The sequence below is a fragment of the Pongo abelii genome, chromosome 2 (assembly GCF_028885655.2).
Source record: "Pongo abelii isolate AG06213 chromosome 2, NHGRI_mPonAbe1-v2.0_pri, whole genome shotgun sequence".
Lineage (NCBI taxonomy): Eukaryota > Metazoa > Chordata > Mammalia > Primates > Hominidae > Pongo > Pongo abelii.
This window is the reverse complement of record NC_085928.1, coordinates 153,278,551-153,305,564: the sequence shown is the minus strand read 5'-3', so window position 1 is coordinate 153,305,564 and position 27,014 is coordinate 153,278,551. Positions and strand designations below refer to the sequence as shown.

Here is a 27,014-nt window from a genome sequence, read left to right as displayed (position 1 = left end):
GTCCTTGCTGACTCAGCCCTTCCCAGTTCAGCTTCCCCAGGCCAGTTGCTCCCTGGTGAGGTCATGTGATGGGGGAAGCTGCATACACACGTCAAAGCTAAGGTCTGAAAAAGGTAATGCAAACTCAAAAAAAAAAAAAAAGTAAGGCAAAGAAAGAAACTAGGATTGAGATGCTCCTGTATATTCTGAAGTGATAGAAAGCAGTTTCTTTTGCCTGTAATTAAAAAAATAGCCAATATTAAGATCTATTCTAGATTGGAAAAAAGAAAGAAATCATTGTTGATGTGCAAAGTTTTAATTGTTTTGGATGCAGGGCTCCTGACTCCTAAGGAATGAGTAGCTCTTGGTGAGACGCAGGACCAGGCTTTTCTCACTTGCACCTGTTATTTTCTCTTCTCCTGCTGGTATCATGTCAGTCTTAGACTGAAGTCACATGATTATGTCAATACCACAGCTAGTAAGGGGTAGTAGGGCAACCCCCACATAAATGGCAGGCCCACAAGGGACCAGCAGCAGCCAATCCAAGTGTGCAGAAAATGAGAAGGCCTGGAGTTTGGGCATCTAGGTCCAGGGGTAGGAAACCCAGGATGTACGATATTGACCTTAGCAAAAAGTCACAAAGATAGCAAAGGTGAGTTTGTGCATCAAGAATCTTATGCAAAACATAGGAGAGTTTCTAGCCATTGGTGATTTGTTGCCATGGCAATGATCTAGAAAACTTAGTTGTCCTTGATGTATTTGCATTCAATGAGAACAAATTCAGCAGTTGAGTGGGTGACCTGAACCCACTTATGAGTAGGAGATAGTATTGAAGTTAAAAGGCCAATTTCTAGAGCCATATAACTTGGATCAAATGCCACTTACCAGCTGTATGATCTTAGATAAGATAATTAACCGTCCTATGCTTCAAATTCCTAACTACTTTGTAGGGCTATTATGAATTGCAAATGAGAAAATTCATGTGAAGCACTTAGAATAGTGTCTGGCTCATAGTAAGCGCTCAAAGTATATTAACCGTTACTTGCTATTGTTGTTATGAACAAAGCAATGGACTTGCAATTAGAAGTTATGATTTGAGCCAAGGCCTTGGCTATTTACAAGGTAGGTAACTTAAGGCAAGTAACATGCCTTGTAAATAGCTAAGGCCTTAATCTGAGCCTTGGTTCCACCTCTGTAAAAATGAGGTGTGCATAAATACTTAACTCAAAGGGTATTGTAAAGAAATAAATGAGACACTGTATGAAGGAAACTTTAAAACTGTAACAGCCTTATGGAAAGTTTTTTTTTAATGACTTACTATTATGATTAATTGGCAAATAGTAAACGTACCAGGTTATATGTGAGGAAGTCAAATCCCAAACTTCAGCCCCACCCAAATTATAATAATGACAGTGTATTTTCTTTTCTATGGAATTTTTTTTTTATTTACAAAGGCTTCTCCTGTTGCATTGTCCATTCAATCTCACCATTATTCCATAAGACAAACAAATATGACCCACGCTACAGAGGAGGAACCAAAGTTCTGGAAGCTTAAGTGACTTGGTCAAGTTTGATTTACAGCAGAACTAGAATTAGGACCAGGGCTTCTGACTCTAAGTTCAATGTCCTTTCTACAACTCCATGCTGCCAAGTTAAATGTTTAGAATTCTGTAGATGTTTTGGTCTTAATTCACCACTTAATTTTGCCTGGAGTCATAGGCACTACCTACCTCCAATGAAATAACAGCGTTTATATCTGTCATTTTTGTATGTATAATGTTCACAATGGGACATTTCTAACTTCTAGCATTTTAATGACTTGAAAAGTAATTATAGCTTTGTGGTATTCTAGTCTCACAAATTCTCAATGATAACTTGTTATTTTTCTCTACATTGTTTTCCCTTCACTGTTTCTCTGTAATTTAGTTTTGCTTCTATGAATTTCAGTGAAAATGTATATATTTCAGTGATCCTCCTTTTTTTTTTTTTTTTTTTTTTTTTTTTTTGAGACAGAGTTTCACTCTTGTTGCCCAGGCTGGAGTGCAATGGTGTGATCTTGGCTCACTGCAACCTCCACCTCCTGGGTTCAAGCGATTCCCTACCTGAGCCTCCTGAGTAGCTGGGATTACAGGCATGCGCAACCACGCCCAGCTAATCTTTTGTATTTTTAGTAGAGATGGAGTTTCTCTATGTCGGTCAGGCTGGTCTTGAACTCCCAACCTCAGGTGATCCACCCACCTCGGCCTCCCAAAATGCTGGGATGACAGGCATGAGCCACCACGCCTGGCCGATCCTCCAGTTTTTAACCGTTAACATTCATAATACTAAGTTTTCTAGTTGGAGGGATTTGCCGCCGACTTCCAGCAATTTTTGAAAAGAGTGAAAATAACTCAATAAGTTTGGACATTCAATGAGGGCTTATTACTCACCTGCCTGATTCTGTACTAGTCCTTTTCAGATATTTTACCACACTTAAAAATCATGGCCGGGCATGCAGTGGCTCACACCTGTAATCCCAGCAGTCTGGGAGGCTGGGGCGGGTGGATCACTTGAGGTCAGGAGTTCATGACGAGTCTGGCCAACATGGTGAAACCCAGTCTCTACTAAAAATACAAAAATCAGCTGGGCGTGGTGGTGCATCCCTGTAATTCCAGCTACTCAGGAGGCTGAGGTAAGAGAATAATTTGATCCCGGGAGGTGGAGGTTGCAGTCTGCTGAGACTGAGCCATTGAACTCTAGCCTGGGCAACAGAGCAAGACTCTGTCTCAAAAAAAAAAAAAAATCATAACAAATCTGAGTTCCCAGTTCTTAACTTTTTCTTATCTTCCATTTTCAGCTTTTATTATCTCTTGATCTTTAAAAGATAATTTTAAAAATATATGTGATTTTCATTACTGATTCCATTACATTTGTAGAATAACTTCGTAAATGGTAACTTTACAAGATATTCATTTAGAATGACAAGAAAGTATTTTATCTGAAATAATTAAAATAATCCCACAATATTATGCAACCACTATAAATTTTGGTAAATTTCCATTCAGTCGTTTACATATTTTTTTCTGTGTAGCTTAAATCAGATGGCCTCTAAAGCTTTGTAACTTGCTTTACTTACTTATTATCATAACCTAAACCTTCTGTCAGACTTTTAAAAATTAACTGTAATGGATGGAAATGTGCTTGATTTTTTAGTTGTTTCTAAATTTTCACTAATATAAATAATGCTTCAGTGAATACCTAACTGTATAAAGCTTTTCCTGTATTTTGAAACATTAAATAGGCTATTAAACATTAAACAGCTATCAGATAACAGATATAAAATATTTATTAGAGTAAATGTCTTCTGGGTCTTTGAAAAAGCACTGGAAAATGGCAGAAGAGCCAACTGAAATAAACGGGAAAAGGATTAATTACCAAATACCTATGAATTTTCCTAGGACAATTGGCTATCAATATGGAAGAAAAAGAATTAGATCCCTATCTCACATCTTATCACAAATAAATCCGAGATGGATTAGAGACTTAACTAAAAATCAAACTATACAACTTTAGGAGAAAATATATTTATGACATCAGGATAGGAAAATATTTTTTAAAGATATCACCAAAAGCACAAATAATAATGTAAAAATGGAATAAATTTTACTACATTAAAATAAACTTTTGCATGAAAAAGACACCATCAACAAAGTTAAAAGACAAAGTTTAAAAGCTTAAGGAGATCATGAGAATAGAAGAATGTATTTGAAATCTAAATAACCAAAGCAGAATAGTAACCAGATTACATTAAGAACTAATCAATAAGAAAAACAAATACTGAGTAAAAAAGATCAGAAAATTCACTAAAGAGATACCACAAAGGCCAATAAATGAGGAGTGTATGTTCTTTTAATTAGTAATGAAAAATTTTAAGTTAATGATCATGTGATATCATTTCATACCTACCAGATTGCCAAAAATTAGAAATTTGTCAATACTAAGTATTGGCTAAAATCTGGGGAAATAGTCTTATACTTTACTATGGGAGTGTAAATTGGGTAGCCCCTCTAATTTGGTGATACCTACTAAAGTTGAAGGTTTATATACCCCATACCCCAGCAGGCCCACTTCTAGGTATTTTTCACTTCTGGAGAAACTCTCACATGTATACACAGACTTAAGTACAAGAATATACATTGCAGCATTTTTAGTAATGGTAACAAGAGAAGGGAAAAAAATCAAATCATGATATATTCATTCCCATAGAACATTACACAGCAGTTTAAGTGAATGGATGAGATTCACTTGTATATTAATATACATAAATCTCAAAAACTATGTTGAATGTAAAAGGCAAGAGGATGCCTTTTATATTCAATAAATCTAAAAGGGTATTTATGATACAATTTTAAAACACACAAATATACAAAAGTATTTTAAAATTAGGTGGTTGTGGTGGTATGCACCTGGGGTCCTAGCTACTTGCGAGGATTAGATGGAAAGATCACTTGAGCCCACAAGTTCAAGGTTACAGTGAGCTACGATCACACCACTGTACTCCAGCCTGGGCAACAAAGCAAGACCCTGTCTCAAATATAATAAAGTAAAAATATACAAGCAATACTAATTATGGTTTATGACTACACACATATGAAATATATAAATACAGTAATGGAAGGAAAGGGCACTGACTTCAGGGCATTGATTATTTCCGGGGCTGGGTGAGAAGAGTAGGAACTTCAACTCTAGCATATCATTTAAAACTTGTTTGAGGTGAAGTTAAGCACATACATAAAATAAGAGAAAAACATCTCTGGTTTAGAATTTCCAAGTTTGGTGCTGCCTCTGAACAAATGGGACCTTGCACATGTCTCTTGATCTCTTTGGAGGATTATATTAGATCAGGTTTTTTGTTTTTGTTTTTTTTTTTTTGAGATGGAATCTTCCTCTGTCACTAGGCTGGAGTGCAGTGGCACGATCTCGGCTCACTGTAACCTCCACCTCCCAGGTTCAAGCGATTCTCCTGTCTCAGCCTCCTGAATAGCTGGGACTACAGATGTGCACCACCATGCCCAGCTAATTTTTTTGTATTTTTAGTAGAGACAGGATTTCACCATGTTGGCCAGGATGGTCTCCATCTCTTGACCTCATGATCCATCCACCTCAGCCTCCCAAAGAGCTGGGATTACAGGTGTGAGCCACTGCACCTGGCGGATATTAGGTCAGGGTTTTAAACCTTTTTTTTTTTTTTTAATAGCAAAAAGTCCTTCATTCAAAGAAAATCTGACAAAAAAAGGGCTTCATAGTGTGTCAAACAGGTGAAGTCAAAACTGCTAAGACGGGAATGGAGGGGGCAATTGTCCCCACTTTCCATTACTGCCACATTTCTCCCCAACTAGGTGGCCTCTAAGGCAGCTTCTCCCTTTAATGGCCTAGCTGTCAATGGCACTAGCTGTTAGTCTGACCCATTTCTTTGACAAGTGCCTGCCACGTACGAGGCCTCTTCAGTAAACAACTGGAGAAATGGAAGAGTGCTTTTTTTTTTTAAATTATGAAAACCATCCCCTAATTTGGACAGTCCACAGATTTGAATGCCTTGAGTAAAATTTCTCCCCATTTTAAAAGCATTAATTTATTAATTTTGCGGCTCTTATCACTTCTTTAATTTTCTTAACTTAGCACATCTTAATTATTTTGGCCCTTACCACTCTGTTTCCTGATGTCCTCTCCTGCCTCCTTCCTTCCCTTTTGCGGCCTTTGTCCTTTTATTTCTCCTCTCCCTTGTTCCTCCTGTTCATCCAAGAGCCATTTATCAGGTTCCTGAAAAAGCCACTGCTCAGCCTGCCCTGTGAAAGGCCCAGAGCCCACTGTTCCAATCTTGCCATCACTCATTTTTTCCTTAACCTCCTATACCCACTTCTTGGTGTAAGTCAGTCAGAAATGATCAAAAACCACTTCCTACTTATGAAACCCAAAGGATTTCCCCTTGGTCCTTAGACTCCTTTTTTCAGCAGAGTTTAAGGAAGGTGGAGTAGGGAAGGCGGAGTCGGCTCCTGCCCAACCATTCTCTCAGCCAGGTGCAAAAACGGGTCCACTTTGGGGTTTGCCTTCTTACACCTCTTTCTGTTTATTGAATTTCAGATACATAGCCAATGACTGGGGAAAATTATGTTTTAAATGCAATATTATGAAATTATTCTGAAAAAGTGTTTGATGTTTATCCAAAGTTTCAATTTCACTCAGCGTCCTGTGTTTGTATTGCTAAACCTGGCAGCCCTGCATGAGGGAGTGGCAGCTCTTTCTCATCCTCCACCTCTCTCTGGCTTTCTGCAGCCCTGGGTTTCATTCTCCTCCTCTCTCTGATTGTTGTCTCTCTCCCTGGTGGGGCCACTGCATCCCCTCTCAGCATTCTGTCGTTGATCCTTGGCTCTTTTTTATGGCACTCACTTCCCAGATACCCCATCTATGCTCATCAACTCATTTTTTCCATACTGATGATTCTGGATCATTTCTGCTTGGCCCTGACTTTGCCACCAGGCACATATTTCCAAGTGGCATACAGGCACGTCCAACTTAGTGAGCAGAAGCCTCCATGAGCCCTCAGCCTTTCTGACCCCTCTTACTCCTGCTGAGTCAGCTCCTCCTCAGCCATATTCTCTCAGTCACTCACCCAGGTGCAGAAACATAGGTTCCTTATGGAGATTTCTATTTTTACCTCTATTTTACCCACAAACCCTGCTAGTCTTCCCTGCCATATGTCTGGCTTATTTTAAGAAAACACATGTTGAGTAAATGGATGTCTCCTGGTCTTGTTTCTTTCTTTCCATTCTATCACAGCCACCTTCATTCCCACTATCATTACGTTGTGCTCATTCTGGTAACTGCATCCTGGCAATGGTTTCCCTTCATCCAGGACAATCTTGAGGTCTCTGCAAACTAATCTGCACAGACTTCTTCTTTAAAAATGTATATATTTTTGACTAGGTAATACATTCACATGGCCTGATGTTCAAAAGGTGCAAAAGAGTATATGAGAATCCTGAAGGGTTAACTCATTGTCTCTTTTGCCTACCTCATGTTGTAGCCAGTGGATAAATAGATACAGGAATCAGAAAGATGGAGAGCAAAAACTATGCAAAATAATGGGGCTTGGTCTGGGGGCTGCCTTGCTCACCTTTACACCAGAATTAGAAAGACTTACACACCCAGAGAGACCCAGCTGGACAGAATTGGCCTCCATGCTGGGATCTGCTCTTACAAAGCTTGGGAGCGGGAGGAAGAGAGTGGGGATTCACTCATCAGGCAGGCTAATTCCAATGTGAACAGAGGAGTGGCCTGAGAGGCACACACTTAATTCCTCTTCTCCAATTCACCAATTAGACTAGTCACTCTCTATTCCCTAAAAGGGGGTGAATTGAAGTTGAGATCAGGATTGGGGGGTTAAAGCCTTTCCAGTACTCCCCGGCTGGTGTGCTGATGGATCACAGGTGTGTCATGAGATATGGATCTTTTCAGCCTTGGACCGAGGATAAGCAGAGCCCCAGACTTGTCCTCTTCAGCCGTGAGCACCTTCATCAGAACCCTAATTTCCTTCCAATTTAGCCTCATTGACCCAATATTATCATTTTCTGTTTGTATCATAATGGGGAAAATTCTGGCATGTACTGCTCTAAGCAGTGGTCACCTCTGTATTTATAGATATGAAACTAGCACCAAGAAGGTCACCCCTAGCCCCTTACTCAGTTACTCAGTACACAGAAAATTCTTATGCCAAATGCCCTTCTTCCTGCCACCAGGTTCTCCCCAGTCTTCCCCAAAGCAACCAATAGTTACTCTTTCTATACACAGGTAAATATTTCATGTCCTTCTCTGAAAAAAAAACACAAATCACAAGATATGCCAAATGCTTTAATAAAATACCATCAAATCTCAGCAGCTTAATGTAGTAAATGTTTATTTCTTGTGTATGTCTCAATCCAGTGTGGCTTTTTGGGTCAATGATGGGGCACTGTGTTCCTCTCCTGGAGCAATTAATGGCTCTGACTTCCTTTAATCTAGTCTCTCTGTTAGTCTCTAGGGATTCATAACTGCTGCCGAATGCTCTACATGAGCTGAAAAAGGAAGGAAGGAAAGAAAGCATGGAAAATCTGGGGGATTTTTAGGGACTAGGAAGTGATAAATATTATTTCCGTCCATATTCAGTTGGCCTGAACTCAGTCATATGGTCCCACCTGACTACAAGGAAATGTAGTCTACATGTCTGACCAGGACAAAAAGGAAATGGGTGTTGTGAGGCCATAGTGCTTTCTGTTATGCATGCCAGACATGCCATTCTGCACCTTGCTCTTTTGACTTGACAATACATTTTTGAGCACAGCCACATTATTTCACAGGCGAGCAGTTTCCTCAGCTTTTTTAACAGGTGCATTTTATGAATTATATCATAATTTATTTAACTAGTCCATGGTCCAATCATCCTCAATGCTTTGTTTTTTCCATTATTTCATCTGCAATAAATACTCTTGTAATTGTATTATTCCACACATGTGCAAGCATATCTGCAGGATAAATTCTCAGGTGAGGTGTTGCTGAATCAAATGGTATCAACAGTTAACATTTTGATAGCTATTACCAAGTTACCCTTCTTAGGAGTAATACAAAGTATACTCCCAGTAGCCATTTTATTATTTAATTCTGCTTGTGTAAAGTAGTTCAACAGGTTTGAGTAAATATAGTTTAAATCCAGTGGATCTGAGAGAGGCCCACAATCTTGGTTGTATCCTCCTGTTGGACTTTACCTTCCCCTCTATTCCTTAGGAACCCAACGTTGTCTATTTTGTTCCCCAAGTGTTCCTTGTGCCTCATATTCTCAAACCATTGCTTCAATATTTTATTTCATTTAGATTCAGATCTAGTGAACACTTCTTTACTTTTTTTCTTTCTTTTCTTTTTTTTTTAGACAAGATCTCTCTCTGTCGCCCAGCCTGGAGTGCGGTGATGCAATCCTGGCTCACTGCAACCTCTGCCTCTGGGGTTCATGCGATTCTCGTGTCTTAGACTCCAGAGTAGCTGGGATTACAGGCATGTGCCACTGTGCCTGGCTAATTTTTTTGTTTTTTTGTTTTTTTTAACCGGAGGCCATTTTTTTGCCATGTTGGCCAGGCTGGTCTCGAACTCCTGGCCTCAAATGATCCACCCACATCGGCCTCCCAAAGTACTGGGATTATAGGTGTGAGCCACTGCGCCAGGCCAGTAAACACTTCTTGAAAAATAGGGCTGGGTACCAAGCAGAACCCTTTAAATTCATTATTACATATAATCCTCAGAAGCAACTCTAGGAAGCAGGCATTTTCATGCCCATAGTACAAATAAGGAAACTGAGGCTCAGAGAGGTTAAGTAAATAGACCAAGGTCATCTAACTAGTAGGCGGTATATTTTCATTAGGTATTCTGAGAGTATTCTTTTTTCTCTCACTCTGGTGCTTCTCAAACCAAAGCATAACTTAAGGCAGAGGAAAAGAAATGCACACACTTGAGCTGTCCGTAAGTGTGACCCAAAGCTGCCTGAGCCATGAGGTTTCCTTTGAAGTCTCCTATTTGTATTAAAAATGGATACAGATTTTTAGTTTCACTTTTTCATATATCTGCATTTATTTTAATATTTTAAATTCCTTGCTACCAACTGTAACTGAAACCCCAAGAAGCTACCGGTGTTCTCTGTGGTTTGGGGAACTCTGGTCCACTGCCCCCGGGGCAGGCAGGAGAGCATGATTCTGCATCTCAATGCCCCACAAATAGACTCTTACCCATTCTTCAAAATCCAACTCATATGCTGCTTCAACATCAAAATTTCCTGGGGGATCAGCAAGCCCAGAATGGTGTCCCTGTCATAGAAAACTCTGAATTACAGCTCATCCCAGCGCCTTAGATGCAATTATACAGCGTCTTCCCTTTCTTGGACTATAACCTTCATGGAGTCAGTCTCTCTATAATATATCTTCAAGTGCTTCGCAGCAAAAAGAGGGTTGTTAAATTTTTAATGACTAAAGCATTGAAGATGATTAACACATTATTGTTAACCACTTAAAAAAAATCAGCAATTGCAAAATAGCAAAAGCCTACTTCTTAGTTCCAACTTCTCTGAAACACTCCTAAATCTTGCTTAAAATGGTTATGTTAGCCTCGTGTTTCCTTGGAAAGCACACATTTTGTTTGCCCATGCATATATATCCAATTCCCAGTGATAGTCCTGTCTTATTGATTGACGCTGGGTAAGCCATTAATTTATTCTCCTGTCTCTGGAAAATGGGGATAACTGCATTTGCCAGCTACCACTTGAGAATGTTGTCAGAACTGATGAAACAATGTTTTTAAAAGACCTCTTTGGAAGGAATATACTACATAAATCACAATCCCTCACTAGGATGGTCGTTTTAGTGATTATTTATTTAGTAGTTCAGTGGAACACTGATATTTCTTCCCAGATAAGTCATATTGAGTCAATGGATTCCTTAATACTCAGACCCACACAGAATTTTATATCTATAACCTTCTGATGAACTTGGAAATTAACTTGGTACATATCCTTTCCACTCTGGGAAGTGTTCAAGTTGATTATCTCTGTAAATATATGTCTGGGCCATTGCTAGCCAAATACTGGTGTACATATGAGATAACATTTAAAATTTGCTGCATCCTCGTGAACATATTGATATTTTTCTCTCTCCCATTTTATCTTTAAGAATTGAACTTTAATATTTAAAAATCTCACTGTTTTCATAAGACATACATAATGTTTCCATCTCAGAGTTGGAGGTCTGTTGCTCCAAATTAGTCACACCTTTTGTAGTATGATAGAACACCTAAAAAGGAAATAGTATAAATTTTAAATTCTAGTAACCATCTGTAAATGTACTCTCCATTTGCCACTAGCCACCAGTGTTAAAATTAAAAATTCAGTCCCTCAGTTGCACTAGCTACTGTTCAAGTGCTCAATGGCTCATGTGGCTAGTGGCCACCATATTGTATAGTACAAGGAAAGAACATTTCCACCATCACAAAAAGTTCTATTAGGCAGTGCTTGTCTGTAAGATTTGTATCTTAAAAGACTAATGAAAGGCTTAAGCTGGAACATTTTTAGCTTTCTGCTCTTGTCACCCATCCCTCACTTGGATTTTTTCTCTTCATGTTACAATAATTTCTTTTTAACTGTTTGGGCCTTAAAAACAGCCCCACCTCCAAGGCCACGATTTGAACACAAAGTCTGGGGAGAATGACATGTGGAATTCCCATCTGGAGGTTAGTACAGCAGCAGATCCAGCCATTTCTGAGAAATTGTCTGGGTTTGGAGTTACTCCCAGAACTCTGATTTAGCAGTTCGTAAGCTTACAGCAAGTCTGAAAAGAACACAAATCTGTTTTGTATACACAAATAAATCCTCGCACGCTGCATGCCATTCTCAGCCTGCCAGTTTCATCTGGCTGCTCCAGAAAATATAATTCAATAGCATATTAGTTAACCTGCATGCAGGGAATGGGGCATTTTCATTATTGAAATGTTCTGGTTGAGTGATTAACCCGATTTTTGCAGAAAAACTGCTGAGGCAAGGGATTTTCTGTCCAGGAGGTTGTACCACTGTGTTTCTCTCTTCCAGATGATCACAGCTGCACTGCTTCATTCCTCATGCATTCAGAAATACATCTCTATGCTAAAAACTTTCAAATATGCATTGATATATTCTCAAAGAAGCCTCATAAAAATAGATCAATAATGGTGTTCCTGATACTCTTAGAAAGGGAACAAACTTAAATGAAAAATTAAGATCTTTCTTCAAATTTTGCACAGTTGTGTAACCTTTAGGAGTTTCTGACAATAGGCAGTTTCTTCAAATGCTATGATTTGAAAATATTCGTTCAAATATTTTATTTTCTTTTGTAATAAATAAAATGTGCTTACTAGATGTCAGGCAATGCTTCGAGGGCTTTACAAATATTAATTCATTTAATTTTTATAACCATCTTAGAATTAGGTACCACACTATTATGTCCATTGTAAAGATGAGAAAACTGAAGGACAGAGAGGTTAAATAGCTGTCCAAGTCAAGGAGCTTAGGATGTGAACCCAGGAAGCTTGGCTCTGAGTGTCCATGCCCTTAAACACTACTCCAAATAGTTTATATAACAGAAGGAACTTAGATCATGAAATGAAATGATTTGTTTTTCTCCTTAGTGCCTCAGTTTTCATATATTAAAAGCCAGAGGTCAGTGAGGTAAAAACAGAATCAAAACATTGGTGCTTCTCTTCAAAAGATAATTAAAAGCTTTGTACGCCAAAAGTCAAATGTACTAAGGGCCCAGAATCAATTATAAAATACAAAATCTAGTAGAATTAGATTGATTTTCTGAAAATAAATTAATGTAATATATTGGTTTTAAATATAGGATGAGCAGATCATCGTTTTCAGCTTCTGAGTTGATTGTTGCAGTCCAAAAAGTTTTTTTACTCAGGTTTCTGAATAAGCCAGTAAAACAAAAGAAATGGCTGGAGTTTAATCATGTCTGATTCATAAATGTAAGTAATACAATTTTTCTAGACATGTGGAATATGTGCTAGTGAGAGGAAACCAACGTTTAATGAGCAGCTACGATTTAGCGGGCATTTGACCTTAGGCTTTCTTACTACCTAAGCAAAAAACCTAGAAGCGATTTCTCCCTTTCCTGTTACCCTCAACACCTAACTTGTTGACTGCTCATTCTGCCTCCCCAGTATACTTGGGTACTGCCTTCTCTTCCCAACTCCAGGCCACCATCCTCTCTCACCGGGATTCTGCAGAAACCACCCAAGTGACTTTTTTAAAGCATTGAGATGGTCTCTCATCCCCTCCCAGCCCTCTACCGGCACCTTCTCCATTTGGGATCGCCTCCCAGCACTGCCCAATTCCACCTGGGTCTTCTTCAGCCCCATCTCCGCATGCTATGGCCTTTGCCCACTCCACCCAGCCCCTCTGGCCTTTGGGTTTCTGAACACACACAGCTCTTTTCTTTTCTTTTTTCTTTTTTAAAGACAGAGTCTCATTCTGTTGCCCAGGCTGGAGTGCAATGGTGCCATCTCGGCTTACTGCAACCTCTGCCTCCCAGGATCAAGTGATTCTCCTGCCTCAGCCTCCCAAGTAGCTGGGATTACAGGCATGAGCCACCACACCCAGCTAATTTTTGTATTTTTAGTAGAGACGGATTTGAACCCAGGAAGCTTGGCTCTGAGTGTCCATGCCCTTAAACACTACTCCAAGTAATTTATATAACAGAAGGAACATAGATCATGAAATAAAATGGTTTGTTTTTCTCCTTAGTGCCTCAGTTTTCATATATTAAAAGCCAGAGGTCAGTGAGGCCCCATGCTATGGCCTTTGCCCACTCCACCATTTCTTTTGATATACTGGCTCATTCAGAAACCTGAGTAAAAAATCTTTTTGGACTGCAACAATCAACTCAGAAGCTGAAAATGATGATCTGCTCATCCTATATTTAAAACCAATGTTTCACCATGTTGGCCAGGCTGGTCTTGAACTTCTGACCTCAAGTGATCCACGCTCCTTAGCCTCCCAAAGTGCTGGGATTACAGGCATGAGCCACTGCACCCAGCCTACACACAACTGTTTTCTGCCTCAGATCTCTGTGCGTGTTATGCTCTGGCTGGGATCCTGTTTCCTCCACTCATCTCCTGTTTCGGTCACATTTCTGCCTTTGGATCTCAGCTCAAATTTCACTTCCTTGGAGAGCCAGTATGAGGAAGGGTGAAGGGAGGCTCTGACAATGCTCAAACAGGCCCAGAGTAAAACATGAAGCCAAGAGAGGCTTTTAAAAATTTTAGTGGTGAAGGTATCCATCTCCTCAAGCATTTGTTATTTCTTTGTGCTATACACATTCCAATCATACTTTTAGTTATTTTTAAATGTACAGTAAGTTATTGTTGACTATACATACCTTGTTGTGCTCTCAAATACTAGATCTTATTCATTCTATATAACTATGTTTGTGCCCATTCACAATCCCCACTTGCCTCCACCACCACGACATAATACCGTTCCCAGCCTCTGATAACCATCATCTACTTACTCTTTCTCTCCATGAGTTCAGTTGTTTCAATTTTTAGCTACAGAAATGAGTAAAAATATGCAAAGTTTGTCTTTTGGCTTTTTAAAATTTTTAATTAAAAAATCCTCACCTGTGATGCGGGTGTAATTCATTCCATTTTAATACATTTGACTCTCAAAAGTAAGTTTTTTTTTTCCAGTTAAGCAAATATATATTGAGCAATTTGCTAGGCACTGGCAGAGGAGAGGGCAATGCAGACTAAGGCATCACTGTGATCCTTGATACGATCCCAATTTAATAGGAGAAACAGTCAAATATAAACCAATAATCATCAAAGTATGCAATGAAACACAGATGCCACAAAAGAGGGGCCAAAGTGCTAAAAAGCACAGAACAGAGAGTGGCCGGTTTGGAATGGCAAATCAGGCAGATATCACACGGAAGTAACTTTTGAGAGGCAGCTTGAGAGATGAGTAAGAATTCAGGCATAAAAGGGGAAGAAAATTGTAAATTAGAGCTGTGAAACCCATACATTTGATTTTGATGAGGAGTCTAATGGTGAGAAGCCCTTAGTGGTAAAATAATGAATGCCTGTGTGTGTGGGTGGGGGACAGGGGGTAGGGGATGTGGGAAGAGGGAGGGAAAAGAATAAAGGATAAAGAGAAGTAGGGAAATAAGATAATAAGTCCAGGAAAGTGTTAGAGATCAGTGAGTTTTTATTTTCAGATTACCTAGCAAAAAGCAGATAGATATTGGATTCAAGAATTTCTACATCATTTCTTTCACTCGCGTCTCTGTGAAGAGACCACCAAACAGGCTTTGTGTGAGCAATAAAGCTTTTTAATCACTTGGGTGCAGGTGGGCTGAGTCTGAAAAGAGAGTTAGTGAAGGGAGATGGGGTGGGGCCGTTTTACAGGATTTGGGTAGGTAATGGAAAATTAGTCAAAGGGCGTTGTTCTCTGGCACGCAGGGGCAGGGGACACAAGGTGCTCAGTGGGGGAGCTTTTGAGCCAGGATGAGCCAGGAGAAGGAATTTCACAAGGTAATGTCATCAGTTAAGGCAGGAACAGGCCATTTTCACCTCTTTTGTGGTGGAATGTCATCAGTTAAGGCAGGAACCGGCCATTTTCACTTCTTTTGTGATTCTTCACTTGCTTCAGGCCATCTGGACGTGTAAGTGAAGGTCACAGGGGATAAGATGGCTTAGCTTGGGCTCAGAGGCCTGACATTCCTGCCTTCTTATATTAATAAGAAAAATAACATAAAATAGTATTGAAGTGTTGGGGCAGCAAAAATTTTTTTGGGGGGTGGCATGGAGAGATAATGGGCGATGTTTCTCAGGGCTGCTTCCAGTGGGATTAGGGGCAGTGTGGGAACCTAGAGTGAAAGAGGTCAAGTTGAAGGAGGATTTTGTGGTAAGGGGTGATATTGTGGGGTTGTTAGAAGGAGGATTTGTCGTATAGAATGATTGGTGATGGCCTGGATACCCTTTTGGATGAATTGAGAAACTAAATGGAAGATACAAGGTCCAAATAAAAGGAGAAAAATAGGTATTAAAGGACTAAGAATTGGGAGGACCCAGGACACCCAATTAGAGAGTGCCCAAAGGGATTCAGCGTAATTACTTGCTTGGTTGGCAAGTTTTTGGGCTCTATCCTTGAGTTTTTTTATGTTGTCATACACCAGGCCAGATTGATTTAGGTAAAAACAACACTCTTCATTTAAAAATATACAAAGTCCTCCTTTTTCAGCAGTAAGTCAAGGCCTCAGCGGTTTTCGAGGACAACTGCAGCTGAAGAGTCAACTTGGACCTGGAGGACTGATAGTTTGTGATATGTCTGTGATGCTAGCAGAGAAGTCACTAGACAGGCTACAGAAGGTCGTGACAGAGGTTGAAATGCCTGCTATTCCAGTACCGAGAGCAATAGTGGAGGCAGAAAGTCCTAAACCAACAAGCAAGGGAATTAGTGAAATAACTGTTTTTTGTCGTGTCGATGTCATGAGGGGAACAGGGAGCTCTTTGGTCCCATTTGCAAATTGAATTTTGGGAGTAAGGAAAACTAGTGAGCATGTGCCTGTTCAATTAGCAGGTAGACACACATAGGTAGAGGATCCACAGAGGAAGAAGAGACCTTGTGCAAGGCAAAACTGGAGATGCAAAGTAAAAAGATGAGGAGGAATGCTGAAAGGGGTGTCTTGTACCCAGACTCCTAGGGCAGGTACAAGCTAGGGCGGCAGCCATCAGAGGTTGTAATGGGGACTGATGGGGTAACTGCGTAGAGGGGGAGGTTCGATTTTCATGGTGTAGGAGAAAACGTTGAGTGTCTACGAGTAACCTTTCACTGTTACTTACGGGGCTGGGGGTAAGTAAACAAGAAGAGGGCCGGGAGGAGAGTCTGACGAGCAAGGGGAAGGTAGCCAAGGATGGAGTGAAATACAGGGTAAGTGTCTTCCTAAGCAATAATTACTGCTAATGTTTTTAAGTTTGCCAGTATTGATAGAGGGTTTATCTGTAATACGGAGCTGGAAGGCTCCAATCGTTTCAGTGATGTGTGTAGTTGGGCTTTGGAGATGAAGAGTGAAGGAACATCAGGAAGGTGAAAGGTTACCCAGGGGAATTCCAGTGGGTCTTTGCTGAGAGATACATAAAGGAGCAGCCACAGGAATAGTAGTTTGTGTTGTGAGGGGTCCAAATAAGGGGGGAGTAGAGTTAATATAAGGAGAAAGGTTTTTTAAGTAAGTGTGGAGGAGGGCGGCAGCTTGCTGATGTGAAATGTCTGGGGAGGTCTTGCTGAACCTGTCTAGAAAGTAAATGAGTTCTTCAGGAGGGTAAAGGTGAGGGCTGTTAAAGGAAGTTCAGGGTGTAGGGAGGCAGGAGATGTTGCCCAGTCTGTCTGTAAGGCGGGGACAGCTGTGTAGGCACTGGAAGAAAGGGAAATGCAAAGCCAGCAATTGTTCGCTAAGGAGGGATTAGAAATGGCTAGGAGAGAGTGAGTAAGGTTGATAGTGTGGTGGAGATAGCTGGGGAGAGATAGAGGGTGGCATAAGGATGGGAATGAGAATAACAGTGAGTATAAAAGTAAAGAATAGAACTTCATCAGGGTGAAAGTATTGGAGGGTCCCCTGCCAGCAAATATCCTCTATCCACTCTAAGAGGGAGTTAAGAGTGGCAGTTTGGGGATAGCACCAGGAGATATCAGCTGTGATGGCTTGGAGAAACAGTGTAAACCGGCAGTGTAAACAAGAGTAGGGCATTTATAAGTAGTAGAGAATGATGAATAAAACTTGACAGAAGATAGTAGGGATGACTAGTTTTGGGGGCTCTGTCCAAGTAGTGGGGGTGACTGCATAAAGCCCTGTTGCAAAAAGTAGGGTAAGGACGAACAGACCTAATAGAATGAAGGGATGTATTAGGCTCATAAGGGTTGTTACTGTTCTTCAGAAATGCAAGTGAGTTTAAGGGAAGTAGGGGAGAGTACTTGTGACTTCCAGGAGGAAGAGGGGGGATTAGGCTGTCTGTCTGATGGACACAGCTTTATTCTGGAATGGTGTACCCAGTGGGGAGGATCCTGCAGGCAGACGGCAGTTGGGGTACTATAGATGACTAAGTAGGGTCCAGTCCATCGAGGTTGTAGAGTTTGAGGGGTCAGATTCTTAACAAGAACTGATCGTCCAGCTAGGGTGTCTTCATATGACTGAGAATCTGGAGTAGGCAATCGAAGATTAGTAGCCTGGTGAATTTCCTGTCTAGCCTGCTGGAGGACTGGAGGATAGTCACCTAGCGGGCTGGTGTCTGGGACAAGGTTGGGGCTGAGTAAGAAAGTGCATCCATATAAAAGTTCAAATGGACTGTACCCTGTAGCAACTCAAGGACAGACTCAAATTCTGAGAAGGGCAAGAGGTATAAGTACTGTCCAGTCCTTTTTAAGTTGGAGGCTGAGCTTGGTGAGGTGTGTCTTTAAAAGACTATTAGTCCATTCTACCTTTCTTGAAGATTGAGGATGGTAAGGGATATGAAGTTTCCACTGAATACCAAGAGCCTGAGAAACTGCTTGGGTAATTTAACTAGTAAGGGCTGGTCTGTTATCAGACTGTATAGAGGTGGGAAGGCCAAATCAAGGAATTATGTCTGACAGAAGGGAAGAAATGACTGCGGTGGCCTTCTCAGACCCTGTGGGAAATGCCTCTACCCATCCAGTGAAAGTGTCTACCCAGACCAAGAGGTATTTTAGTTTCCTGACTCAAGGCATGTGAGTAAAGTCGATTTGCCAGTCCTGGGCAGGGGCAAATCCCCGAGCTTGATGTGTAGGGAAGGGAGGGGGCCTGAACAATCCATGAGCGGTAGTAGAATAGCGGATGAAACACTGAGAAGTGATCTCCTTGAGGATAGATTTCCACGATGGAAAGGAAATGAGAGGTTTTAAGAGGTGGGCTAGCGGCTTGTAACCTACATGGAAGAGGTTATGAAATGACGACAGGATAGAATGGGCCTGTGAGGCTAGAAGGAGATATTTTCCTTGGCCCAAGAACCATTTGCCTTGCATGGAAAGAGATTGATAGGTGGAAGTTTCAGTGGGGGAGTAGGTGGAAGTGACTGATGAGAAGGAGAAAAACTGGCCGTGAGGGACAGAAGTTGGAACACTAGCTGCTTCTTTAGCTACCTTATCAGCATAAGCGTTGCCTAGAGCAATGGGACCTGACGCCTTTTGATGGCCTTTGCAGTGAATGACTCCAGCTTCCTTTGGAAGTAAAGTGGCCTTGAGAAGAGTTTTTATTAAAAAGACATTAATGATGTATGACCCTTGTGTAGTGAGGAAACCTCTTTCAGCCTATATAACAGCATGGTGGTGCAGGATATGGAAGGCATATTTAGAGTCAGTATAAATATTGACATGTAGTCCCTTTGCAAGAGTGAGGGCCCGAGTTAAGGCAATGAGTTTGGCTTGCTGAGAAGTAGTGGAGTAGAGCAGAGCGGTAGCCTCAATGATAGATGTGGAAGATATATAGCATAGCCTGCCTTTGCTGGTGAGTGGCAATTAGGCCTGGTGGAGCTGCCATCAATAAACCAAATGTGATCAGGGTGAGGAACAGGAAAGAAGGAAATATGGGGAAATGGGGTGAATGTCAGGTGGATCAGAGAGATACAGTCATGGGGGTCAGGTGTGGTATCTGGAATAATGTGGGAGGCCGGATTGAAGTCTGGGCCAGGAACAATGGTAATTGTGGGAGTCTCAACAAAGAGTGAGTATAACTGAAGGAGCTGGGGAGCAGAAAGTATAAGCATCAAGTGTGAGGAAGAAAATAGATTTGGGAAGTTACGAGAGCTGTAGCGAGTGAGTTGAGCATAGTTTGTGATTTTGAGGGCCTCTAAAAGTATTAGGGTGGTGGCAGCCACTGCATGGAGACATCATGGCCAGTCTAAAACTGTAAGGTCAAGTTGTTTGGACAAAAAGTCTACAGGGCGCAGTCCTGGTACTTGTGTAAGAATTCCAACTGCACAGCCCTGCATTTCAGCTGTGTGTAAAGAAAAGGGTTGGGATGAGTCAGGGAGAGCTAGTTTGGGAGCAGTCTCTAAAGCTGTCTTCAAGGAATGGAAAGAGGAGTGGGGAAAGGATTTAGGGTCTATGGGGTCAGCTAGGTTTCCTTTTGTGAGTTTATATAATGGGTTTGTTAGGATGGCAAAACCAGGTATCCAAAGGTGAAAGTATCCAACCATGCCTAGGAAGGAAAGGAGTTGTTGTTTTGTAGAAGGTGTTGGGGTTTGAGAGATCGGTTGGACACAATCAGCAGGGAGAGCACATGTGTTTTTATGAAGAATTATGCCAAGGTAGGTAACGGATGGAGAAGAAATTTGAGCTTTGGAGAGGGATACCCAATATCCTTTGGAGAATAAATGTTGAAGGAGCAGGAGGGTGTCTTGTTAGGAAGATTCAAAGGAGGGGCTACAAAGTAGGTCATCAATATATTGAATAAGGTGAGAAGTGGAGGGGTGGAAAGAAAGTAAATCATGAGAAAGAGCTTGGCTGAAGTAATGAGGGCTGTCCCTGCAGCCTTGTGGAAGCACAGCCCAGGTAAGCTGCTGGGACTGATGGGTGTCAGTGTCAGTCCAAGTAAAAGCAAAGAGAGGCTCGGATGAGTGGTGCAGGGGAATAGTGAAAAAAGCATCTTTAAGATCAAGAATGGAACAGTGAGTTGTGGAGGAAAGTATTGAGGACAAAAGAGTATATGGGTTTGGCACCATGGGGTGGATAAGTAAAATAATTGGGTTCATAAGGCGCAGAACCTGAACTAACTTGTAAGACTTGTCCGGTTTTTGGACAGGTAAAATGGGGGAATTGTAAGGAGAATTTGTAGGCTTTAAAAGACCATGCTGTAACAGGCAAGTGATAACAGGCTTTACTCCTTTTAAAGCGTGCTGTGGGATGGGATATTGGCATTGAGCAGGGTAAGGGTGATTAGGTTTTAATGGGATGATAAGGGGTGCAAGACTGGTCACCAAGGAGGGAGTAGAGGTGTCCCATACCTGTGGATTAAGGTAGGAAGATACAAGGGGAGGATGCGAAGGAGGCTTTGAACTGGGGAAAAGGAGGCAATGAGGTGTGGCTGTAGCCCAGGAATAGTCAGGGAAGCAGATAATTCAGTTAAAATGTCTCGACCTAATAAGGGAGCTGGGCAGGTGGGGATAACTAAAAAGGAGTGCTTAAAAGAGTATTGTCTAAGTTGGCACCAGAGTTGGGAGTTTTAAGAGGTTTAGAAGCCTGGCCATCAATACCCACAACAGTTACAGAAGCAAAGGAAACAGGCCCTTGAAAAGAAGGTAATGTGGAGTAGGTAGCCTCTGTATTGATTAAAAAGGGTACAGACTTACCCTCCACTGTGAGAGTTACCTGAAGCTCGGTGTCCATGATGGTCTAGGGGGCTTCTGAGGTGATAAGGCAGCATCAGTCTTCAGCCACTAAGCTGAGAAGATCTGGGAAGGAGTCAGTCAGAGAGCCTTGGGCAAGAGTTCCAGTGGCTCTGGGAGTGGCTGCCAGGTGAGTTGAACAGTCCAGTTTTCAATGGGGTCCCGCACAGATGGACATGGCTTAGGAGGAATCGTGGTCTGTGGGCATTCCTTGGCCCAGTGGCCAGATTTCCAGCACTTGTAGCAAGCTCCTAGGGGAGGAGGTTCTGGAAGAACCCCTGGCAGCTGCGGTTCAGGCATTTGGAGTTCTTGTGTGCTGGAGATGTGGCTGGGGTTTCTCTCATAGTGGAGGCAAGGAATTGCAACTCAGAAATACATTGCTACTTGGCTGCCTCTACTCTATTATTGTACACCTTGAAGGCGAGGTTAATTAAGTCCTGTTGTGGGGTGTGAGGGCTGGAATTTAATTTTTGAAGCTTTATTTAATGTTGGGAGAGGATTGGGTAATAAAATACATATTGAGAATAAGATGGCCTTTTGGCCCCTATGGGTCTAGGGCAGTAAAACGTCTAAGGATTGTTGCCAAATGGGCCATGGACTGGGCTGGGTTTTTATATTTGAGGAAAAAGAGCCTAAATGCTAACTGATTTGGGAGAGGTCGGATAAAGAAAAAGGAGCATTAACCTTGACTATGCCTTTAGCTCCAGCCACCTTTTTAAGAGGAAATTGCTGGGCAGGTGGGTGAGGACTAGTCATGGAACAAAAACGTGAGCCGGACCAGGTGTGAGGAGGGGAGGTGATAAAAGGATTATAGGGTGGAGGAGCGGAGGCTGAGGAAGAATTGAGACCTGGCTCGGCCTGGCAAGGAGCAGCCTGGGGAGAAGGGGAGAGGTCAGATGGGTCTGTAGAAAAGGAAGATTGGAAAGACTCAGCGACACTTGGGGTTGGGACTGAGGGGACAGGCGGGAGGGAAAGAAGCAAGATTTGGGATGAGTTGCATGGGAACAGAGACTAGGGAGGGACTGACGTGTACAAGAGTGCCTGGATGTTAGGCACCTCAGACCATTTGCCCATTTTACGACAAGAATTATCTAGATCTTGTAGGATGGAAAAATTGAAAGTGCCGTTTTCTGGCTGTTTGGAACCACTGTCAAGTTTGTATTGGGGTCAAGTGGTGTTTCAGAAGAAAATAAGATGCTTAGATTTTAGGTCAGGTGAGAGTTGAAGAGGTTTTAAGTTCTTGAGAACACAGGCTAAGGGAGAAGAAGGAGGAATGGAGGGTGGAAGCTTGCCTATAGTGAAGGATGCAAATTTAAAGAGAAGGGTAGAGACATGGAGAAGGGTGTGGGGAGCAGCCCTGGGAAGCCAAAGCAGGCGTCCCCACAATTGACTTGCCACCAATGGAATGTGGGTGAATGACCAAGGCACGTGTCCCTGTGGTGATCAGACACCAATGGAATATGGGTGAATAAACAGGCAGGCATCTCCACAGTGATTAAACACCAAGGGAAGACTGTCTTCCCGAGTCCGTGACTGGTGCCGGAGTTTTGGGGTCCATGGATAAAATGTGTCTCTTTTGTCTCTACCAGAAAAGGAAAGGAACTGAAATTAAGAGATGGGAGAGATTGAAGTGTGGCACCAAGATTGAAAGGCGAAAGAGGTTGATGGATAGTGAGAGGTTGGAGAAGAGAGTAAAGAGAGGCCGCTTACCCAGTTTAAAATTGGTGAGATGTTCCTTGGGCTGGTTAGTCTGAGGACCAGAGATCGTAGGTGGATCTTTCTCACAGAGCAAAGAGCAGGAGGACAGGGGATTGATCTCCCAAGGGTGGTCCCCTGATCCGAGTCACGGCACCAAATTTCACATGCTTCTGTGTGAAGAGACCACCAAACAGGCTTTGTGTGAGCAATAAAGCTTTTTAATCACCTGGGTGCAGGTGGGCTGAGTCCCAAAAGAGAGTCAGCGAAGGGAGATATGGTTGGGGCCGTTTTATAGGATTTGGGTAGGTAATGGAAAATTACAGTCAAAGGGGGTTGTTCTCTGGTGGGCAGGGGCAGGGGACATGAGGTGTTCAGTGGGGGAGCTTTTGAGCCAGGATGAGCCAGGAGAAGGAATTTCACAAGGTAATGTCATCAGTTAAGGCAGGAACAGGCCATTTTCACTTCTTTTGTGGTGGAATGTCATCAGTTAAGGCAGGAACAGGCCATTTTCACTTCTTTTGTGGTTTAATGTCATCAGTTAAGACAGGAACCGGCCATTTTCACTTCTTTTGTGATCCTTCACTTGCTTTGGGCCATCTGGACTTAATACATGCAGGTCTCAGGGGATATGATGGCTTAGCTTGGGCTCAGAGGCCTGACAATTTCACTGCACTTCATACCAAGTCATACTTGCTTTATGGCCAAGTTTATTTTAACATTTAAGTAAAACCCAATAAACAAATACTAGAAAAATCAATTTTCAAGTTCAAGTGTGTTCTTCCATGGAGTCTGGAAAATGTTTTAAATTTCGGAATGGGACAAAACAGGGAAAGCGAAGAACCAATTTCGAAAAATATTTTATTTGGGGAAAGCTTTAAATAAATCTTTGTCAGAAGCCTATATACATATATATATTTTATATATATTTTATTTACATATATATTTTATATATATATAAAAAGACATTTTTCTCAGAGAGATTTCACTGAGTTTTTGTTGTTGTTGTTGTTGTTAGCTATAGTGTGGAAGTATGTAGATTATACATTTAGAAGCTACAGTTATACTGTATTTATGAATTTCCAAATTTTCATTTTCTCCTACCTTCATCTCTGCCAAGTTAATAGTTAATATGCCTCACACAGGCTTAGCAAAAGCAATTACAACTGTTTTTTGAAATATGTTTTTTAATAACCCAAAGGAGGATCATTCTAACTATACTTTTTTTCCTTTCTGGCAGATGACATTTGATCCAGAAATCTTCTTCAATGTTTTGCTGCCACCAATTATATTTCATGCAGGATACAGTCTAAAGAAGGTAAATACATAGTGATCATTTTCTTCTTTTATCATTAAGTAGAGAATTTTACCAGCACTAATGAGAAAGTGTTATTTTTATGGGCTTCTCTATTTGGTAAGAGTATCATTATCTTAGATTTGTGATGCAGATTCAAACCTGAGATGCTTAGAATTCTAGACTTCTTCTAAACCTATTCTGTTGAATACAGGCCATTAGCTACATGTAACTATTGAGCTCTTGAAATGTGACTTGTCTGAATCGAGATGTTCTTTAAGTGTAAAATACACACTGGATTTTAAAGATTTTGTATTTATTAAAAGAATGTAAATATTTCCATAATGTTTTATATTGATTTCATGTAGAAATGTTAGTATTTTGGATAGATTGGATTAAACAACACATTATCAAAACATATTTCATCTTTTAAAAACATTTTAATGCAGCTGCTAGAAAATTTAAAAATTTTTAAATATGTGGCTTGCATTATATTTCTATTGGACAGCATTATTCTGGATGATTGTAACCAAAGACTTTGGTTATTAATTAACATTGAGTTTATCCTTTAAAGTGAAAATTCAAGAATACTGTTGATGCTCATAGACAGGAAAGTCCAGTTTTGCAGTTTCTATGCACTTGTCTAACAGTACTTGAGCACAGCCTGACTATGCACATTTTGTACATTAGTAATTCACATAATGGTTTAAGTACTGGCATCCCCTGAGCCACAGAGTGAGGCTCCAGCCTACATGGTTTTTGAGATGCAGAGGTAATGTGGCTGCTCTTCTGCTGCTCGGCTCCCACTCTAGGAGATTCCTGGGGCTTTCCTCCTCTTGAGCAGTCATCTTCAGCAGCCAGGCAGCTTGTTCACCACAGACCTGATTTTCTTGTGTGTACTCCAGGCTCCCTCTTGCTGTCAGGTCTGGCTCCTCAGATCCCACTCAAAAAAATGGAATGGGGTTTTTCCCTAAGCAAGCAGTTGAAAAAATTTAGAAGGCTGGATTTGTTCAGGTCACCCTTCCTCATTGCCAGTCCCAATACTAAGCATCATTTTATGGCTGACTCATTAAAATAAAGTGAATTGCTGTAGGTTTGGGGGATTTGTTTTGCTTAGTTTTGGAGACACGGTCTCCCTCTTTTGCCCAGGCTGCAGTACAACGGCACAATTATGGCTCACAGCAGTTTTGACCTCCTGTGCTCGAACAATCTTCCTTCCTTCAGCCTCCCAAATTGCTGGAATTACAGGCGTGAGCCACCCACCAGGCTATTGTAGATTTTTAAAGTTTATTTTCATCACATTCAGAAGACAGAAAAGAGAAGTCAGACATTCAGTAAAATCAAAAGGCAACTTAAATCTCTTAGAATAGTTTTGTTGCTGTTGTTGTTGTTGTTGTTGTTGTTGTTTTAAGCTAAAGGAGTTGCATTTACAACAAAACTTCATGAAAACTGTGTCTTCCATTATTGCCCCGATTCCGGCATAGACATTGCCCAGTTCCTTGCTTCCCTCTCAGGTCCAGCCAGTTCTGGGAGTTGTCTCTCTCATCCCTACCTACTCATCTTCGTGGGGTTTTTTTTTTTTTTTTCTGCTTCTTGACTTTTCCCTCCAGTCCTTTGCAATGATAATCAGTTAAGTCCCTATTAGCACAATAAGGCCAGGAATGAGGCTCCAAAACCAAAATTTGCCTAAACAGTGAGGGGTCTGTGAACTGCATACATTTATTTTTATTTTCTGTTGCACTAAGAAAAAATTCTGATGTACTCTATTAAATATCTTTTTTCCTCCCCAGAGACACTTTTTTCAAAACTTAGGATCTATTTTAACATATGCCTTCTTGGGAACTGCCATCTCCTGCATCGTCATAGGGTAAGTGACATTCGGAGCTCAAGTTGCAGGTGGCTATGGGGTCTGTGATCTGTGTGAGGGATCTAACACTTCCGGGATTCTTGCTGGCTGTGAAAATTGTCTTTTTTTTAGTATATCACATATTTGTACATTTTTTCTGACTTAATTCCACAGCTTCTGACAAACACAAGGCTTCAAATCAAAGCAAACTAGAGGATTGCTGGACTTTCTCTGTGAGTTCTGGCCTTCTGACTTAGGGAATGTGGATCACTTGCCTTGAGTTATGTGAAGCGCATTGCATTCCTCTTTTAGTATGAATAATGCAGATATGCTCACTGCATTCTTTTTTGTCTTCTATTGAGGGACCTTACCTGTATTTGGCAGGAGTGCAAAAGTAACTATATGCCAAGAGTTTTCTTTCTAAAGGAAAGTTTACAAGACAGCAGTCTGAAACAGATGTGTCCAAATATCAACAGAGTTGCTTAATACTGAGATAGCTTTTCAGTTAATACCCTGTAGAATGCAGACTCTTTTTTTCATTGTATTTTCTTGATTATGCTACTGAGCCCTAAGTCACACTTTATACACTCTGGCTTGCAACTCATAAAGCAAAATGTGGTCCCAAATGGTGAAGGCAATCCAGCCTCTGAAAATCCCGTCCAATACATTAAAGCTCCACTGCAGAAAAAAAAAAATGTTCAGGTACTGTGACTGTGATGATGCAGATGTCTTCAATTGCCTGATACAGTCAACTCTACCATTGATTTTTACTGTCTACAGCTGTTATAACCCAGCACAAGAAACTGATGCTAAAAATACACATGGTTCATACCTCCACCCCTTCTCTTATGGAGTTTCTAGTGTGTGTCAATTGAGGCCAAGGAAGTGTCAGGCGGTGTCTTTACTTGTGTCTGTAAGCAGAGGGATTTTGTGTTGAATGCACTGCTAAATTTCTTTTGAGTTGAGCCTAGAACAAGTCAGGCTATGTTATATTAAAATATTCAGAATGGTTTAAGGCAGTGAGAAAATTAAAGATTTTAGCACCTGAAAAGGGAGGTTTGCAAGCCTAAAGATTAGGGAGCCCCATTAAGTTTGGACACTTAAATGGTCTTTAAACTGTGAGTGACCTGAGAGACACAGGGTACTTGATCCTTCTTAAAGCATGTTCTAGGAGGGCTTTTCTGTTCTGTGAGTATGCAATAGCTAAATATTCACATTTATAAA

At 41.1% G+C, this 27,014-nt stretch overlaps 1 protein-coding gene across 1 annotated transcript in view; it reads left to right on the top strand.

Annotated features, from left to right (window-relative positions):
• The window catches only part of SLC9A9 (solute carrier family 9 member A9), a 591,979-nt gene that overhangs the window by 27,285 nt on the left and 537,680 nt on the right, over positions 1 to 27,014 (top strand). The window contains exons 3-4 of the mRNA XM_024245123.3: positions 23,891 to 23,968; positions 25,735 to 25,811. Coding sequence (XP_024100891.1) covers positions 23,891 to 23,968; positions 25,735 to 25,811 — 155 coding nt within the window. The remainder of the gene's footprint in view (positions 1 to 23,890; positions 23,969 to 25,734; positions 25,812 to 27,014) is intronic.